We start from the raw sequence: 20,117 nt of genomic DNA on the forward strand, positions 1-20,117 counted from the left end.
ACTCATCACAGAAATTAAAAGCTTCCAAGGAAAGGCTTCCAAGAAAAGCCATCCTGATACAAATGAAGCATGTACTGCGTCTTCCCTCTCGGTTCTCAAATACATGTATGACAACCGCTTGCTTGAAATATATCCCAATTTATTCATCATTCTTAGAATATTTTGACAATTCCTGTCACAGTAGCCAATGGGGGACGATCGTTCTCAGAGTTGAGAGTTATTCAGAATTACTTGTGCTCTTCAGTGGCCCAGGACTGGCTGACTGGCTTGGCACTGATATCAGTTGAACATGAAGTTAGACAAACTTTCGACTACAGTAAATTAATAAAAGAATTTGCGGGACAGAAAGAAAGGAAAGTTCCCTTTTTGTGAAGATTTAGCATTATATATTATTCTATTATAGATTCACTTCTATAAATACATTTTACATTGTTTCTCTTGTTAATAATCTACTAAACTAAAATGATTAGCAATGAAAAACAATTTGACTTGTGTCATGGGGGTCCGTACAGGATACTCTGCACAGGGCCAGAAATTTCCTAGGGCCGGCACTGCCGCTACGGCAAATGTTGTGCAAATTGGATGCAAAATGTTGACTGACATAAAAAGAAGTATTATTCATTAGGCTGTTGAAGTATGGATGCAAGGCCCCAGCCTGGACTGCTACTATAATTCTCTCCAGTTCACACGGCAGTGGATCTTGCGTCACTCGTTACTAGATGTTTAAGGCTAGACTTTCGCGCGGAGTCAATGCAGACTCCACCAGCACTACAGGGAGTGCAGAATTATTAGGCAAGTTGTTTTTTTGAGGATTAATTTTATTATTGAACAACAATCATGTTCTCAATGAACCCAAAAAACTCATTAATATCAAAGCTGAATATTTTTGGAAGTAGTTTTTAGTTTGTTTTTAGTTTTAGCTATGTTAGGGGGATATCTGTGTGTGCAGGTGACTATTACTGTGCATAATTATTAGGCAACTTAACAAAAAACAAATATATACCCATTTCAATTATTTATTATTACCAGTGAAACCAATATAACATCTCAACATTCACAAATATACATGTCTGACATTCAAAAACAAAACAAAAACAAATCAGTGACCAATATAGCCACCTTTCTTTGCAAGGACACTCAAAAGCCTGCCATCCATGGATTCTGTCAGTGTTTTGATCTGTTCACCATCAACATTGCGTGCAGCAGCAACCACAGCCTCCCAGACACTGTTCAGAGAGGTGTACTTTTTCCCTCCTTGTAAATCTCACATTTGATGATGGACCACAGGTTCTCAATGGGGTTCAGATCAGGTGAGCAAGGAGGCCATGTCATTAGATTTCCTTCTTTTATACCCTTTCTTGCCAGCCACGCTGTGGAGTACTTGGACGCGTGTGATGGAGCATTGTCCTGCATGAAAATCATGTTTTTCTTGAAGGATGCAGACTTCTTCCTGTACCACTGCTTGAAGAAGGTGTCTACCAGGAACTGGCAGTAGGACTGGGAGTTGAGCTTGACTCCATCCTCAACCCGAAAAGGCCCCACAAGCTCATCTTTGATGATACCAGCCCAAACCAGTACTCCACCTCCACCTTGCTGGCGTCTGAGTCGGACTGGAGCTCTCTGCCCTTTACCAATCCAGCCACGGGCCCATCCATCTGGCCCATCAAGACTCACTCTCATTTCATCAGTCCATAAAACCTTAGAAAATCAGTCTTGAGATATTTCTTGGCCCAGTCTTGACGTTTCAGCTTGTGTGTCTTGTTCAGTGGTGGTCGTCTTTCAGCCTTTCTTACCTTGGCCATGTCTCTGAGTATTGCACACCTTGTGCTTTTGGGCACTCCAGTGATGTTGCAGCTCTGAAATATGGCCAAACTGGTGGCAAGTGGCATCGTGGCAGCTGCACGCTTGACTTTTCTCAGTTCATGGGCAGTTATTTTGCGCCTTGGTTTTTCCACACGCTTCTTGCGACCCTGTTGACTATTTTGAATGAAACGCTGAAACGCTTGATTGTTCGATGATCACGCTTCAGAAGCTTTGCAATTTTAAGAGTGCTGCATCCCTCTGCAAGATATCTCACTATTTTTGACTTTTCTGAGCCTGTCAAGTCCTTCTTTTGACCCATTTTGCCAAAGGAAAGGAAGTTGCCTAATAATTATGCACACCTGATATAGGGTGGTGATGTCATTAGACCACACCCCTTCTCATTACAGAGATGCACATCACCTAATATGCTTAATTGGTAGTAGGCTTTCGAGCCTATACAGCTTGGAGTAAGACAACATGCATAAAGAGGATGATGTGGTCAAAATACTCATTTGCCTAATAATTCTGCACTCCCTGTATAGTAGATTCTGTTGGTTTTCATGTGTATATCTCCTTTACTGAGGAGGATGATGCACATTCATTATAAGCTACTCCCAAGATCCAGTGTAGAATGTAGATGCCTAGTTTGGAGGACAGTTTGATGAAACTTGTGAAGCTGACATCTAATTGGACTAAGCTCTCTGTTCAAACAAACACAAGACATCTGTTTTTAAGCCCTGCGAAGTTGCGTTTGAGGCACAAGCCAGCACTACGCAAATAAAATATGTAATATAGTTAGGAATGGAAAGTCGAGGTAAGGAAACATTACTTTTGAGTAGTAACCGTGGTTCCCGGAGTTGATTACTACCATCTCATTTATTACTAAATTAATACACAAGGACTGCTAATTACATCCAGGGTTCGAATAAGCTGTTTTGAGATGGGATTGGCGACTTTGAGCTTTCTCTGTCATGGTTTCCAAATTAGCTGAAGTATCGGAGTTGAAAAGAGAAGAGGACCTAATTGACTAGGAGTACCAGAGGTAGTGCAGGTGAGTAACCGCTCCTGACCGAAGTACGGCCTTTCATGCACTTGGCTGGGATGTGGGGCCAGAATCTGGAATTCACGGCTCCAGTCCCAGTGCTTTAGCTATTACAAAGGAGCACTTTCCATATACTATACTTAAAAAGCAAAGTCTGATGAGGTTCCCACCCAAGACGTGTGCCAAGGTGCTTCTTTCAACATTACCCTGAATCGCTGTCTTTAATAAAATTATTTTGTGTTTTTTCTCCCATTACTAGTTCCCTAACGCCTCTGCACCCCTTGTTATGTAAAGGTACACTTTACAAAGTCCCCATACCAGCTCCCCTTCCTCTTTAAAGTTTGCATATATTTCTGCTAATCTCTCCTGTTTCCTCCTCCGCCTTCTCCTTTTTTTCTACCCTGTCTCACTCTTGCTTTTCTCTATTTTCAGGGTCACTCTTGACCCCTCTAAGAGGCAGAGCTCTAACAGGTGTGTCTCAGGCGCTACTTTACCACAAGGATCTAAGATCAGTAAGTCTCGGCTGCATCTCTGGAGTGCTGCTTCTCACCTTTGTCCCTCTGTTTTTCTGTCTGTCCCCCTTGGGTACCACTCGCAGCCCCATTTCTTTTTAACCTTCCTCATGCTCACCACCTTCATCTAAGTACCCCTGTCATTTACCGCATCTCTTTTTGCTTTCCCTTGTGTCACTCACACTCTTATCTGACTTACCTTGCTCTCTCTTGTCAGCTTTCCAGTGTGTGTAATCACTCTCTGACTCACTACCTTCTGACCTGTTGTGTCTCATATCTGTCTCGCTCACTATTTGTTTGAATCTGTTTTCTACTTTCCACCTTTTTTTCTTTTTCCTTTGTGTCTGTCTTACCTTTTAATTATGTTTGTATTTCATGTTTTTTGTGCAGGACATTCCCCCCTCATTCATTATTTTGTTCCATCTTGTTCCCCCCCCCCCCAACCTTCTTTTCATTTATACTTCCCCTGCTGCGTTTTTAAGGCTTTCTTTAGTTTATCCTATCTTATGTTTGTCATGTGGGTTCTGTCATTTCTTCTTCTTTTTCGCCCTCAATTGACGTTACAGCTGTCTGCATGACACATTGTTGCCAGTTCATTAAATTATACGTAAATTGGACTTTGTCTCCAACCATTGGATTATTGCTATCTAGCCTCATGATATTGCCAATTTAGTCTATCATTCCATTAGAGTTCACGAGGGACTGTTCTACATCTGAAACTACACTCGATGATCACGCTGTTTCCCACATCAATTCATTATCCCCTATATACATTCTACCCAGAGTCCAATCCCTTTTTACTACTTTTTTTCCCAACCTTTGCAAAAAGATTAGAGCAGGATGTAATATGATAAACCGCATCTGTGCTTGCAAGTGTTTGTGAACGGCTGGATTTAACTTCATTGGCACATTGTTAAGCCAGACCGATTGGCTTTGCAGTGAATGTTATCTGTATATTTTGTTTTTCCCTTTCTCATTTTTTCCCTTCTGCGTTTTTTTTTAACTCTTTATTTCACTTTTGGTTTTGTCCCGATTTACTCAGAAGATTTGGGGAGGTGGATTACAAGGACTTTTTGCAAGTAGGAGAAAATGGAAGTGCTTACCAGAAAGTGAGACTTATCTGGTATATTCATAGATCTGGGGTTAGTTCTGATCATAAAGACACCATTGCAAATTACTTTAAATATTAATAAGGAATAAAGTCCTAATGCTTCACTCCAAGAAATTTGTAGCGCACCAGGGATTGACATGAGTGCAGGTTAACATTACAGTTCAGTGATTGCTGCACAGAAGGATTATATTGACTATTACTTCAGTACTTCGGCATATTCGGCTTGTATTCAGTGCCACAAATTACCCTGACAACATTCTTTACACGGGATAACAAGCAATTAATGGATTAAATGTAAGTGTTCGAATTAGGTAGCGGTTTGGACCCTGTTGTACTTTTTTAGTTACGCTAAAGGTGCGGTTTGAACTGAAAATTACTAACTATTCGGCTTGCACCACAGGCTCCAGATAACACGGAAACAGAAATAGCACTGAAAAGGAATACTAGCATTGTGGAAGGTCTTGTCTGAAGACTTGAACTTCATTTAATCATTATGGATGTTACCATTCAAATCTTAATAATTGTGCAAGAGGAAAGTCGGTTTAATACAGAGACTTCACTTATAGGGGTGATTTTGAGGATTAGCACAGAGGCAGAAAGTATCCTAATGTTAAACCAGGATGGTTTATGGGATTGGACTTGGAACAAAAAGCCTTTTGCCTCTAGTGGGGGGCTGCAGTACGAAACAGGCACACTAACACAGATTTCTTTCAGTGCAGTAGCAAATGCACAATGCAAGTCATAAAAAAGGCAGAATTTAGTCCTCAGTGTGTCCCCCGCACCCATGGGAGTCAGTGCAACTGCATGTGCGTTACTATTATTTGCTAGTCTCCTTAAACTTTCCACAACTAATATTTGGTGGCCTAGGATAATTGGTGCTGTGTGTCAAAGCAATTCAACGTCTAGTGCTGGAAGCTTGATGCTCTTTCACGTGATAAAGGGCCTGCCTAATTACAGGATTAGCAAGCTCTGTAATGGACTTAGTGTCACAGACGTTTTGATACATAGTAGTGCATTAGATCAGTGTAGTAATTCATAGAAGGATACAAAATCTAAGTACGGGTAGGATAAGATGAATTTTTGATTGGAACTAGTCTTATGGAGGACATCACATTTAGGTCTAAATACAGGGCTAGACTGCCTTACAAATGAAAATGTGTCAATTTCTTAGTGTAGCTGGCTTGGAAGTGTGATAGGTGTGTGGAACCTCAATCCAATAGGAATGAATGCCACGAGGTTTTAAAATAGTTTTCATTATTCATGTTATTTAAGCATGATGGATGTAACATTGGTGTATTAGGTCAACCTGTTCGATATGTCCCAGTTTCTCCAATGTCTCATAGCACTGACTTTGGTACCACTCGGTCCTCAAATTCGCACAACGGCAGCCTCCTCTGCTTTTCTCCCTTGAAAGGGATTGTCAGTTACAACCTGGGTAGGTTTTGGAGAGTGTTGTGGCACCCCAAACCTCAGATTTAGTTTTCTTATTTTTCCATCTCTGGTCTTTGAATCAGTGGTATGCCTGTCAGTATCTTGCTGAGCTGTCTATTACAAACATCTCAAGCCCTCTTCACTCCACATCTCTGTCAGAACTGGGCCAATTGTGTTGAGTTGTTTAAATCCCAGTAAATGCTCCCCTGCATACACATTATACCTCAAACTTAGGATACATCACTTCACTTGTGTCCGGGATATACAGACGCGTCACTCAGGATATAACAATATGCATTTTTCCTACCTTCCCACACAAAGGCTTCCGCAAATAGGGATGACATTTGGGGGAGAGAAGGAGAAAGCACATCCTAGTCTGTCTGCATCAGCACTTCACATCTTATTTTCTTTGTTGTGGAGTGAGGTGTGCCCCTGCCATATCAGTCCATTGCCACTCTGTGTTCATCATTTCTCTAAAGTATCCAGTTTAATTTCTTTAGAGATACTCCATATTCCCTTATTAGATAAAACACTCATGGTGAGGTTTGTGTGTAGAGAGATCTTGGAGGATTTATAACGTTTCCCATCTCTTCTTTTCAAGGGTCACAGACCAACCTGAGAGAATCGGGGGACCTCCGATCACAAGGTAAGTCATGTTGCTAGACTGCTGTAATTTTTAAGACTGACAATGAACTATTATTAAAATGTTAATTGATTATTTGATAACGTTAAATGAATATACAGCCCTAATCTGTGAGACACCCATCTTCTTTTGACTAAACGATTGCCTCTTTGGTCGTACTAAGCCATGGTTACTGGTGAAAAAAAACATCACGTTTTGAGTTCAAATCAAAGCAGGACCATTCTTACTTTAGTATATCATAAAAGGTCTTTGGAGTCCATCCATACTGTAACCAACTCTGATCAAGCGGTAGACTCTAGAGCAACACTATCCTTCAACCATCACCACTTCTAGAAGGAGCGTCCACATCCCAGGAGAATGCCCCAGAGCAAAGCCATTCATTGTCCCTCTCACAAGACCGTTTCTCTGTCATTCTAGTACAATGTTGCACAGGTGCTCAACACCGGTCCTTGAAAGTTCAAAAAAGTTCAGATTCTTGAGATAGCCAACAAAATAAGAAAGAGCCAAGTGTACATATTTTTATAATCGTTGTATATATGGTCTTTGTAATCGTTTTGTATCTCTGCACGACTGAGCTGGACCCCCTTGAATTTGCATGAGCAACTTCTTACAGAGCAGGAGAAATTATTACTGTGACAAAATGAAGATTTCACCTCAGCAGTCCCTGAGTGCAGATGGGTGAATAGTATTTTTGGGACATGTTTACTCAAGCCTCTCTAATCAATGCCTTTTTGGTATTTTTCAGTATTTAGTCATTTTTATCTGTGATTGGGTGGTGTGTATTCTCAGAGGTGATAAAGCTGAGGAAATTAAGAAATGGGCGGCTGTGAAATGTTCCATTTCTCTCCAAACCTTCATGTCATTGCGAGGATAGAGTTCGTAAAATAATATCTTTACATTGGTGAACACCTAACCAGTACCATGCTCAATTCAGGATTTTGGGGTCAGTGGTCCGTAAATACCTCCCATTATTGTGCAGTTGCACTGGGGGGTTTGAAGAGTTTCTTGAACATCAAGCTTTGCATTCTTCCTCATGTGAATGTTCCTCACTTTTGAAATACCTTCATTTCACGTAAAGGATATTTGCATGCTTTCTGCATCTTTTATATATTGAAACTTGTATTTTACTGTCTGGATATTTTTGCTGCTGATGTTCTAAAAATAACTTTGGGGGGGGGTGGTTATGGGGAAAATATAGGTTTTTTTCGGTAATGGGAGAGTCCTCTATCTCTTAAAAAATTCCTGATGAGAAGTGTGGGAGTGAAAGGGATCTAACCGGATCCCAAATGCAGCAGCGATAATAGGACCTGGTCCGGGATCCGGCCTGACACCCTTGGCATGTGCTGACTGTCCCAGTGTACATTACAGCAACTCCCGCAGTGTGCGTCCTTTGCCTTTAGAGCTGCAAATTACAAGAGTTAGGAGGAGGGCTCTTATTTTCACTTCCCGCTGCTCCCAGGACAAATGCCTCACTTCAACGGGCCATCGACACTCCTTTTTTTTAAATTTGTTTTTATTGTTATTAACTACTTGCTGTTTTTACAAGTGTAATTCTTCTTACAGTAACGTATTGTCGTGATTATACATTTCTGCTAATTATACCATTTCCGGGCTTTGCGGTCCATGCAATACGTTACGCATTTGGTTAGTCTTTACCATGCATTTACTTAACTTATCAACAGTTATTTCTTCGCCCAATTGAAACTTTATAATGGCATTCACATTTTCATTATCCTACGTTACTGTTGTATTCTGTGACCTGTTAACAGACTTAACTCAACTTCAAACTGTATATGAACTTTTAGGCCTATGTGGGAGGAACTGTTTAATTGCTGAATTACTAAAAAGGGAGATAGCTTGCCCGGGTATTGCTTGTCGTGTTGTATTGCCCTGTGTTCCGTCATTACCCTCCCTTATCCTTTTTATTATACAATCCCGCTCTCCCCCTCACACTCATACCGCATCCGGATCAAACTGATTCTTAGTAGTCATTCAGTCTTAGTTACAGTGAACTTCCCCTATGTTGGGATCTTCTGACCGTGTCCATTAGCTCATCCCACTCCCTCAGGCTCCATCGGACTCTTTGTTAAGTCTTCCCAGTTAGACACTAGGTTTTCCCACTCCGCCGCGATTGGGGTCTGAAGGACCCCCCTCGCCTCCTCAGCCCTAAGGACCTGAAGCTCTGCCCTGGACCACCTTGTGACATCGTTCCTCCATTCTGTTAGTGATGGGTGGGTTGGGGACTTCCATCCCTTCGTGATCAGTCTTTTAAATAGAGCCAGAGACAGGTCAAGGAAACGATTCCCAACCTTGCCCCACCTAATCCCGGTTCGAAGACCCAGTAGGCACAAATCAGGGGTTGGCCGGAGCTCCAAGCCGAATAACTTCGTGAGGGTAGCCATCATCTCGAACCAACCCACCTGGATTCTCGGGCATACCCACATCATGTGGTCAAAGTCAGCTTCCCCGCCCTCACATCTGGGGCATACCTTGGGAGCCCCCCCATATATGCGGTGCAACCGATGTGGGGTGAGGTAAGTTCTGTGTAAGTAATTGTATTGAATATATCTGAGCCTCGTGTTGCGTGAGATCGTTCTAGGATAAGCTAGAGCCGTGGCCCATTCCGACTCGGACAGGTCTCGCCCGGCTGTCTTCTCCCATTTTTCTCTTAGGGAGTGCAGGGGGTCCACAGCTGACTCTATTTGGGCACGGTATATTTTTGTGATCATGTGAGGTTCCTCTCCTGCCGTCAACAAGAGGTGCAGCACCCCATGGATTGTGGGTTCTGCATTAATTGTACCCCAGTGCTCTTTTAGGGTGTGCATCAGCTTCCTGAAGAATAGGAATTGACCTTGCGGTACCCCTCCTACTACTAAGTCATCGAAGCTCTTCAGCAACCCCTCCTTGAATAGTTCCCCCACTGCCCCCAGCCCCGCTCCCACCCATGGCCCCAATCCTAGCCCCCCTCGCTCACGCCCCCGTTAGTTCTAGGGCGACTACCTCCAGTGGTAAAGCGGGAGAGTATGGCGGCCCGACCCCGGTCCTTTTCACGCAACGCTTCCAGCATTTCAACGCCACGTTACACATTATGCTGTCACCTATGAGGGCGACCTTCCTACCCGCCATATTTGCCGCTATACGAGCTGTGTCTGTTATTCCTTGCGCTGTTGCCAGGTCTAGCTGTCCCCTGCCCGCCATCCAGCCGGCCACCCATTGGAGCTGAGATGCCAAATAATACGCCTCGAAGTCAGGGGCACCCAGTCCCCCCAGACGCGCCTGTCTACAGACGGTTGTTAGCGCCGTTCTCCTGCGACCCACATCCCATATCAACTCTCTAAGCAGTGCATTTAACTCTCGGAACCATGTAGGAGGGACCTGCAATGGCAGGTTCGCAAAGTAATAGAGTAGGCGTGGCAGCATGACCATTTTGGAGAGCGCCACTCTGGCCATTATTGATAGTTTCAATGACCTCCAGAACTCCACTGAGGTGCGCAGGGATCTAAGTGTCCTGCCGAGATTGCCGTCCCTAAGATCGCTCAGTTCGTGAAATATTTGTATGCCCAAATATTTAAAAGTCCGCGGGGCCCAGTTTACGTCCGCAGGGCACGAGTCCGGACGAGCGCAGCCTGCCAGAACAGGGAATACAAATGTTTTTCTCCTGTTAAGTCTGAGTCCAGATAGACTCCCGAATTCCTCCAGAATCCCCAGCGCCCACCCGACACCTCCCGCCCCGTCCCTCAGGTAAAGGAGTATATCGTCAGCATATAGAGAAACGATATGCTCAGCCGGACCCCAGATAATTCCCTTGCCCACTCCTTCTCGCCGCAACTGTGCCGCCAGGGGCTCAATTGCCAGAGCAAACAACATCGGTGATAGGGGGCAGCCCTGCCTAGTTCCGCGGTATATTGGGTATGCACTGGAGATCGACTTTCCGGTCTTAACTCTAGCCAGGGGGGAAGCGTACAGTAGGTCCACCCACTTCACCCATTCCTCCCCTAGTCCCATTTTGAGCATCACCTTCCTTAAGTAATCCCACCTGATTGAGTCGAAGGCCTTCTCGAAGTCCACCGCCAACAAAACCCCAGCTGGCGGTCTCAAAGCCCTGGGCATATGCAGCACTGAGAAAACCCGTCTTAAATTCAAAGAGGTGCTTCGGGCAGGAATAAAGCCATTCTGATCAGTATGCACTAGCTTGGTCATATGGGGCAGCAATCGAGCAGCCATGATCTTGCTAAGAATTTTGAAATCACTGTTTAGCATTGATAAAGGCCTAAACTCCGTCACCCGTGCTTCCCTGTCTTTAGTTTTGGGGAGAGGGACCACCACAGCCTCCCGCAACGTTTGTGGCAGTTCACCCTGTCGCCGTGCCTCCGCGTACATCTCAGTCAGTTGGGGAGCCAGCAGTGACCTATATTTTTTGTAAAAGTCCATGGGGAGCCCGTCTGTTCCCGGAGTCTTCCCTGGCGCTAGCTGTGCTATGGCTTCGTTTACTTCCTCCACTGACACTGGGCCCCCCAGGGCCTCTTTATCCACTGCGCTCAGAGTTGGTAGCGGGATTTGCTGTAGGTACTCGTCGAAGGACTCTGTCCGCAGATCACTGGGTTTCCCGTACAACTGCATATAATATTCCCTGAATGCATTGTTTATTTGGGCCGGGCTGAGCTTGCGTGAACCCTCCCCATCTAGTACACATGTGATAGGCTCACCCTGCCCCCCGGAGCGGACCAACCACGCCAACATTCTCCCCGATCTACCCTCCTCCGCCTGCAGGGATGCTGTGTACTTTTGTCTATCATGGCATCTAAGCTGCTCTTCAATGCGGGAGTGTTCCCTGCGGGCTCGACTGTAATCCTCCTTCTCCTGCGCAGGTTCTCCCCTGTCCCAACTCCCCTTCGTGTATGTCTTTCTCCAGAGCATTTAGCTCCCTTTCAAGTGTACGTCTAACCCCCGACGACTGCCCCAAGCAAAAGCCCCTCGTCACCACCTTAAGTGCCTCCCATTCCAGGGCCCTAGTGGGGGTGGACCCGTTGTTTGTCTCGATGTATTCTGTCAAATGACAGCGTAAGGCTTCTCTGTACGACTGGTCCTCAAGTGTTGAGGGGGACATCCTCCAAGACGGTATGGGGGGTCTGTCCTCCGGAACCCTCATCGTTATTAACAAGGGATTGTGGTCAGACAAGGTGCGGGCCAAGTATTCCGAGCGTGTCATGTTAATTAACAGGCCTGCAGTGCATACTACTCTATCGATTCTTGTATGTACCTGGTGAAGACCCGAGTAATAAGAATAATCTCTGTCAGTTGGGTGATGCACTCGCCAGACATCCGATAGCCCCCACCCGTCCAACCACTCCCCTACCCTTTTGGCTGTTTTTATTGCCGCAGCCCCCTGTATAGGAGGGGTAGACCTGTCCAGTTCAGTGTCTAGCACCGCATTAAAATCCCCACCTACTAATAGCTCTCCGGTGCATTGGCGTGTAAGGTGACTCGATAACCCTGACAAGGAACGATGTCTTCCCTTCCAGCATCACTCTCAATCTGGCTGGGTAGAGTAGCGAATATTGGATTCCCTCCTCCCTTAGGGCTCTCTTGACTGCCAGAAACGAAGCTCGCTTGTTTTGTACCTCCGGAGTGTAATCCGGGAATAATGTCACCTCCCCGTTTCCGACTTTAAAAGGGCCCGATTCCCTGGCCCTCTGCAGGAGGGTGTCCCTGTCACTATAATGTAACAGTTTAGCTATCACGGCCCGGGGGGGCCTGCCCGGGGCCAGCGGCCTCGCCGGTACCCGATGCGCCCGCTCCAACGTGTAGAAGGGGGTCAGGCGCCCCGGAGCCACCGTCTCACCGAACCACTTCTCCAAAAATTCAACCATGTTCGTACCCTCGGTCCCCTCCGGGAGACCCACCACACGTACGTTATTCCTTCTGTTCCTCCCCTCTGCGTCTTCAACTCTCCTTTCGAGGCGCGTCACTCTGTCAACCAGGGAGGACACTTCAGCTGCCAGGTTTTCCTGCTTCGGTGCTATGTCCGCCAGGGCAGTTTCTGTTTCTTTGACTCTATCTACCAATTTGTGGTGTTCCGCTCTCAGCAAGCTCACCTCAACCGCAACCTGGCTGATCTCTCGCTGCAGCGTTGTTTTGGTGTCCTCTATCGCTCCAAGAATTTTATCTAGCGTGTCCTGGACCTTGACCTGTGTGTGGTCCTGCGCGCCCGACTCTTCGCACTCGGCCTGAGCCTTGGACTCCATATTTCTGGCCTTGGGGCGAGCCTTGGAGGGCATCAGCGCGGCCGCAGGCCCCGCCCCAGGGACCCCTGACAGCAGCCTCGGCTGTGTCTGTCTATCTTCTCCAAGACGTCACTCCCTCCCCTCCATGAGCCGCTGCCTTGCCCCAGGCTTTTCCTCAGCCGGGTCCCCGTACCCTTCAGGGTCCACTGTTTCTGAGTCTCTCCGTTGGGTGCTCCGCGCCTTTGCTCCCCTATTGCAGTCCAGACAAATGGGTCCCCCCGTCCCAGGGATCAGATCAGCCCCCCAGGGGCCCCACGTTGGTGCGGGTCCAGATCGTTCTTTTTCAACTTTTGCCCCAAACAGCCTACCAGTCCCGCGCAGGCTCGTCAATGTCCACAGCAGTCCTCAAGGGACCGATTTTACTGCACGTTACGCCGCCATAGGGAATGTCAGGCCCCCGGGTTCCGTCTCCGTTCCAGTGACCTCTCCATGTGTTCCCTTATCACTCCGGCCTTTCGCTGCACTGGTCCCCTCTTACAGCCTCCCGATAACTCTTCGCCGCTGGGCGCTCTTCGGCTGCACCGTCGCGATGGAGGAGAACTCCTCCGTTGTCCCCTGGGGTCCAATGACCAGACGCTTGATCACAGCCCCGGCCTGCAGCCCTACCCGGGTCTCAATCACCGCCTCGAGCAGGTCTCCGAGTCCACCCGTGGCCGCTCGCCTCCCGGGGCGCTGCCCCGCCGCACCCGTTCCGGTGCGGGAGCTCATGGGCTCTCAGGCCCCTCCAGCACCTGTGCCGCTATGAGGAGGGAACTCCATACTATCCCCCCTCGCGCCTCGCATTGCCCGCTCCTACCGCGGGATGGTGCCGCCGTCTTCCGCTGGAGCGGGCCGCTTCTGGGCACGCCGGCCGGTCAGCTCCGCCACCCGACACCCTCAAGGGCCGCTGTAGGGGCCGCAGTCTCTCGCCCGGGTCGGCGCCCGTCTGCTCCCGGGGCCGCCCGCGTTCAGCCACTCCGTCCTGCAACGCCCCGACTGGGCGCGACTTCTCCCGCGGGCACGGCCGCCCCCTGCTCTCTCACCGTCTGATAAGGCCACGCCCAGGGCCCCGCACCTTCCCGTCGCCTCCTTCCCTCTCCGGCGGGCCCGGCCACAGCCCAGCGCGAGGCCGCGGATGCAGTCGTGCGCCCAGGCCTCTCGTCCCCCGAGCCGTCCAGGAGGCCGATTTCGGCACCGGGCTCACTTCGCCGTCACCAGAGGGGCACTCTCTCGCCTAGCCCCCTCCTGTGAGTCTACCCCTCAGTCCGGACCTCGGTCGGCCCGGCAGAGGCGCTTTTTCGCACAATTATTCGCCGGCCCCTCCGGAGCTCGGAATTTAGGCGTGCGCCATCTCCGAGACCTTGGCCACGCCCCCCGGGCCATCGACACTCCTGTTTAAGTCTTATTATGGCTTGGAGCTTGCAGGAGCCTAACACTTTGATGCCAGTGGCATCGAGGAAACAAAGACATTTTCTCACTTTACAAGTGCTTATGGGATAAGCTATGGTTCGGATGCAGACCTTTAACTTTCCCAAGCTGTGTATGAGATGTGTATCCACCGTATGAATGCCAGATGTCTGTCCATATGAGTAATTACACTAAGAACCATTTTATAGCACTTACTAATAGGACATTTCTAAACGTATACCTTGCAGTTTTCATGCAGCTGGTAAAACCTGGTTTATAACTCCCAAAGCTTGTTTTTATAAAATGGAAATATGTGACCTGCCTGTTACAGGCTGTGCTTTCAGCAAGGAGAGTACCCTTTCATGCTCATGAATGATGAGTCAACTAGACTGGACATTGATCTCTCCAGCAAGTTCATTAACCACCAGTTTATTTTGCCTCAACCCAATGAAATAGTTTAAAATTCAGTCTGGCCAGTTAGATAAGCCAGAGCACATTTAGTTTCATATTTGTCATTGATGTAAATTTATTTGGGGGTACATTCACAAATAAATAAATGTATAAATACACTGCCATATTCCTTCCACTGCTCATTGCTGTCCCTCGCGTCCTCTGGACCCTTTTTTTCCGCCATCCTTTGACGCCAGTTTTTTGGGGGATGCCGGAATATTTTTTCCATTTACAGCACTGCAGTGTCTCCAGAAATTCAATGGTGTTTTATTTCTAAATCGTGTATGAAAACATGCGACAGACATACTAGTTATGACCCTGCACACCTGCAAAAGTAATAAATGTACAAGTATCTAAAATTATACGGAAATGCAAGTTGTGAACAACATGCATGCCAGTTGCGAAGCAGATTTGTCCACGCTACTGCTTTGTGGAAGTCTCTACGATGGTAACGGTTATGTACGTATTTTACACGCTGTTTGTTGAAGTTACACAAAGATGTAGCCGTTTGCCCAGTTATGCTTCTTCGCAGAATTGAGGCCTGTTTCCATGTGACATACAAGCCAATTGCCCCGATTCCGGCGGGAGACTACCGATTTTGAAGCCACAAATGGCCTTATTTTGTCTGTCTCCCGCCTGAAATGTCCTCTGCTTCAATAGAAGTCAGTGGGGGAAATACAGTGTCACAATTATGCTTTAGAAAAACCGACACTTTCCTCTTCTGAAATGTTGACAAGTATGATGTTGGCTTCATAAAAGAAAGTGCCTCGCCTCTTCTTGGTCACATTGTTCACAGATTTAGTAACTGTTGGTTTTTGGCTTGCCCGGTCCTGCCAAGCCTCTTATTTTGCAGTTTGCACATGATGTATATCTTATACCATCTAGTTTTTGAGGCCGAAAAGTGCAGTTACTTTTCTCCATGCATGGTTGCACCTGTTAGTGCAGGCCCAGCTAGAGAGCAACCATGCACTGTAATTCTGTTGATACTAACCTAGATCAATAAAGTTTTGTAGTTGCATTTTATAGTGATTAATTCCCCTTATGAGGCACCAGAGCACATTGTTGGAAAGGTAGCATGCTATACTTTAAGGGATTGCTTAGTTGGAATTTAGAAGAGTGTTATAGTTGAGGGTGAGAACTATGTGCGAAGCGTTTTGGTGTTGTGCATGAGTGACTAGAGCATTGCTTTTATCCTGTCTAAGGTCACGGTACTCAACAGTGTGCTTTATGAAGTACAAGTGAGAGATCGAGTACTTGCAGTGTACGTTAGTCGGTTTCTACGAGTTTCTGTGAGTGCCTCTGCAGACCCCATCTGTTGGGTTAGCAAAGGAAATTCTTTAATGGTCGAGATGAAGTCATTTGTTTTCTACAATCCCTTTGAGTTTGGCTGCTGCCAAGCCCTGCTCTTCAGATGGGTTATGCAAGGGCCAGAATGTTGATGAGTAGGGTGATGCAATGTGAAATCACGAGAGGACCAGGGCTTGACAGTTCGTAGTGATTGTATGTTCATTTGACTTAGTAGGATTAGCTATTGCCATGCCGTTTAGACCTTCTTAGCTACATGTGTTGTGACTGAGGGATTGCTGTCAATGAATAAGCTGAGTAATTTTACACTACCGAAGAACTGTGGTATGCAGAAATCTAGTTTATTGTTGAGGGGATAATTTTCGCTTTCAACTTTATTTCCTATGGTAATGAGGGAGAACTCAGTCTTGTTGTTGTTGCGTTTCAGATTTACTCTCAACTTCCAGGCTTGGTGAGGACTTGACTTTGTTTTGAAATGGTTAATGTCGCTTCTTGCTGAATTTTTTCATGTTTGGTTGGGTTTTGTGAGTGTTTGATGTTATGGCAGGTTATTTGTCCCCTTAGTGGTCGAAGCAAAGGTTGAACTTAGCTGGAGAAACAGTGGGTCAGTATAGTGTTCTAAACATTGTTAGAGAAATCTGGAGGTGTTCATTTGTACTAGTTAATATCTCCTATTGAGAGGACTTGAATAAAAGCAACACATTGTTGTCAAATCCCAATGGGTATCCAAAGTGGTTCAAACGAGTTTAATGTGCCGATGAGCTACTGGAAATTGACAGATCCAGAAAGCAAGAGTCATTGCTGTTGGTGATGCACATGACATCTGGGTGGTCACCCTCCTAGAGTTGCAACCTGGTCAGAAGTCTGTTTAGAAATAGAAGCTGTCCAGTTTTGAGTAGATCACGGAAGTTTCCTTGAGCAAGGAAGACATTATTGTGGGAAGGGTGCGAGGTCCCCTAACTAGATGGAGTTCAGAATGGTGAAATGATTGTTGTCTCCATAAGGGTGGCCTTGAGGATGTCTGAGTTGTCAATGCACGTGCTTTTATGCCCTTTGTTTGCATGTGTGTGTGTGCCTGCACATGTGTCAGGAGCTTCAAGTTGTTCATTTTAGTACTTGGGTGGTGACACTTGGAGGTACTGTTGGTACCTGCTTGGTATTGTTGATTCAGTTCTTGATATTGTTAATTTTGTATTATTTAATCTATTAAATGCTTTGTAGTCCACTGTCTGGATATCTTAAGGTAAGAATTTAATGAATAGTTAACACTTTTTCCTCTAAAAATGTATAATGAGCAATTCATAAACTTTTACACTATAATTAATCGAAATAAATCAGCCGTGTGGATGGATCAGCTGTTCTCTTTTTTTCACTTTATTTGGTTAATAAATAAGCCATACAATTACTATAAAAATATCAGGTTAAAACGTTTACAACATAGGTTGCTCTGCTCCCTAACCAACTTTATGTAGTACAATGCAGCGTGCAAGATAATAAATACAAAGTACAGTCAGGAGACTCATTCCAATTTACCTGCCAAGAAAACCTCACATTGGTCCGCTATGTTAACAGGGACGTTCGGGCCACCAATAAGATAATCTAAATACACAGAGTCACATCAACAAAGATACAAAATATCAACTGTCAGTCCATATAGAAAAGATAATAGATATCAGATTTATTAAACGTTAAATAATTTACAGGCTAAACAATAATGTTTGCCTGCTCCGGAGGGCAAATTTAAGAAAAGTTACAACACTTACACGTACCTCGAGTGTGAGATGCATCTGCAGATATAATAGTGGCAAGATATGTCTGGTCCCCGAGGCACCTCTAAGAAGTGGCACTCAAAACCTTCTGTTATTACTCCAACAAAACCTAACGAAAAATACAAAGTTTGCCGGTGTTTGCAGGGAGTGTTCATCATGAAGGCAAGAATAGTTTTGACTCCTATTCTGACCAAACCTAAATCTAGTCAGTAACAACCTATAGTAGGCATTGGGCACAATCTCCATATAAGTTCCATCCCTAGTGTGGTTTGCACCATCAGTTACTCTCCATTAGCAGGATTCTTCAATTGAGACAGCTCCCTTTCCCCTTTCTTGTGTTCCCTGAAGCTAGATTTAACCCAACTTTTATCCCTCGTGGTTAAAGTGGCAGGCATATAAAACACATCAGGTATACATAACTTGGCACAGGTATCCTTAATATACTTTATCCATGAGATATGATAACCCTTGTCCCGTGGGAGACAGGCCATGATAATCTCTCTGTTCAAAGTGGCCTTGTGATTACACCAAATAGAGCACCATAACCTTAAGGGCGCCAAGTTGATAAAGTCAGCCGCATAGGATAGTCCAAGTTCTTCACAGATCGCATATGTCAGTGACCTTGGATTTAGCACAGAATATGCGCCTATATACTCTAGTTTGCTCGTACTGCAGACATTTGGCAACTTTGACAATCCAGCGCCATACATTAAGACGGGAATGCTCTTTCTTTCGTAAATTTCAGTAAGGGGGCAGTGGGCTTATTTCCAGTTTTGAAAGCCAGACTGAATAAATAGCCAAGCCTTCAGCCTTTTCTGTTTCATGCAGGGAAAACATTGTGGTTAATAAAACACTGACTTTGACTTTGGTTGGAGAAAAAGGGTTTTGTATACTAAAAGACTGACTTTTGAAAGTAAATGGGCCAGCTTCAAGCACAGACTGTCCCTATATCTCCATTAAGAGTGAAACATCTGTTATTTTTGCCTCCTGAGTCTGGGCTGTATTGGTGTGATCTTTGTCACTGAGTCCAGGAGTATTACAAGTTTGGCGCCAATCACTCAATGCCTGCATTAAAGTTTGTGGGGTGGTAGACTAATAGGCGATTGCCGTTTTTACGGCAGGTATACTCCGGACAACTTACAAATACCACCTAAGCCACGGGTGCCAGAAGACTGCCAGCGCTGGTGGTCTTCCAACCGCCATATTACGACTACTGAAGGATTTCCACCACAATTTGGGCGTACTGGAAGTCGGCGGCGCAGAGGCGGTGACACCACCGTCACCTCCACACCAAAAGGACTCCACCCACTGTATTACGAGCAGTAATACTGTGTGGTGGTGTCCTGATGGCGGGGCACTTCCGGCGGTGGAAGCGCCTGATCCAGTTCCCCGGCGGATGACCTCCTCGCTGGACAAGATAAGTCGATTGTCCGACAGGGAAGGGAGGTGGAAGGGTGGGAGTGTTGTGTGTGAGTGAGTGTATACGTTCATTTGTGAATATAAGTGTGTCTGCGTATGAAAGCGTGTCTGTTGGTGTGAGTGAATGAGTGTATGTATGCTTGTTGGTGAATGCATGTATGTTAGTGTTGCTGAACGAGTGTAAGTATGCGTGTGGATGAATACTTGTATGTAAGTGTTGGTGAATGCATGTATGTGGGGAGGGTGGGGAGAGGGTGGTGCTGTCATGGTTCATGTAAATGAAGGGGGGGTTGCGGTAGGCGTCTGCAGGTGGCAGGAAAGGAATTTCCTGTCGAGGGCAGCCTTATAGGGTTTTCATGGCGGTGCTACCGCCACGCAAACCCTGGTGGAAAGGTGACTTGTACTAACGCCGGCGGTCTTCAGAGGACCGCCAGCCCAGAGGTGCTGTCCTCTGGCCCCGGCAGTTCTACTGCCCTGGTGGTACCAGCAGAGATGTGGCGGTCTTCACAGACGGCCTGCCGGCAGTGAGACCGCCACCACGTCTGCCAGGGTCGTAGTGAGGGCCTAAATCTGATCAAGTAACCTGTTAAAACTGGCGCTCAAGCACTTATCAGGGCATTACTCCCCAACGCACACACACACACACACACTCTCCCATAATCTCACGGGGTACAAACACGGGCGACTACCCACAGTGTCAGTTGCAAGGGCGACAACCCACAACCTCCTTTGCATGAGCGACTGCTCCAACACTTCTAGTGGCCCTCCTCCTGGCACACTGGCGTCACCGACATGGGCGATGGTCCCGATGAGATCAGTGCTAACGGCCAAAGGCCCAAAATTTCACAGCAGCTCTAATAGGGGTTGTCGAATTCTGAAAGGAAACGTACAGCTCTCTCATCACTGATCCCGACTGAAATCGGGTGCCTCATACTCTGCTCACCAGAGTCCACTCGCCAGGA

General features: G+C 46.3%; 1 protein-coding gene across 2 annotated transcripts in view; it reads left to right on the forward strand.

Moving 5' to 3' along the window:
- The window catches only part of MARK4 (microtubule affinity regulating kinase 4), a 691,585-nt gene that overhangs the window by 654,667 nt on the left and 16,801 nt on the right, over positions 1–20,117 (forward strand). The window contains exons 16-17 of one of the 2 annotated variants that reach the window (XM_069207758.1): positions 3,278–3,357; positions 6,501–6,545. In XM_069207758.1, coding sequence (XP_069063859.1) covers positions 3,278–3,357; positions 6,501–6,545 — 125 coding nt within the window. The remainder of the gene's footprint in view (positions 1–3,277; positions 3,358–6,500; positions 6,546–20,117) is intronic. The other variant, XM_069207757.1, reaches the window with a different exon arrangement.

This window comes from Pleurodeles waltl, chromosome 9, assembly GCF_031143425.1.
Source record: "Pleurodeles waltl isolate 20211129_DDA chromosome 9, aPleWal1.hap1.20221129, whole genome shotgun sequence".
Classification (NCBI taxonomy): domain Eukaryota; kingdom Metazoa; phylum Chordata; class Amphibia; order Caudata; family Salamandridae; genus Pleurodeles; species Pleurodeles waltl.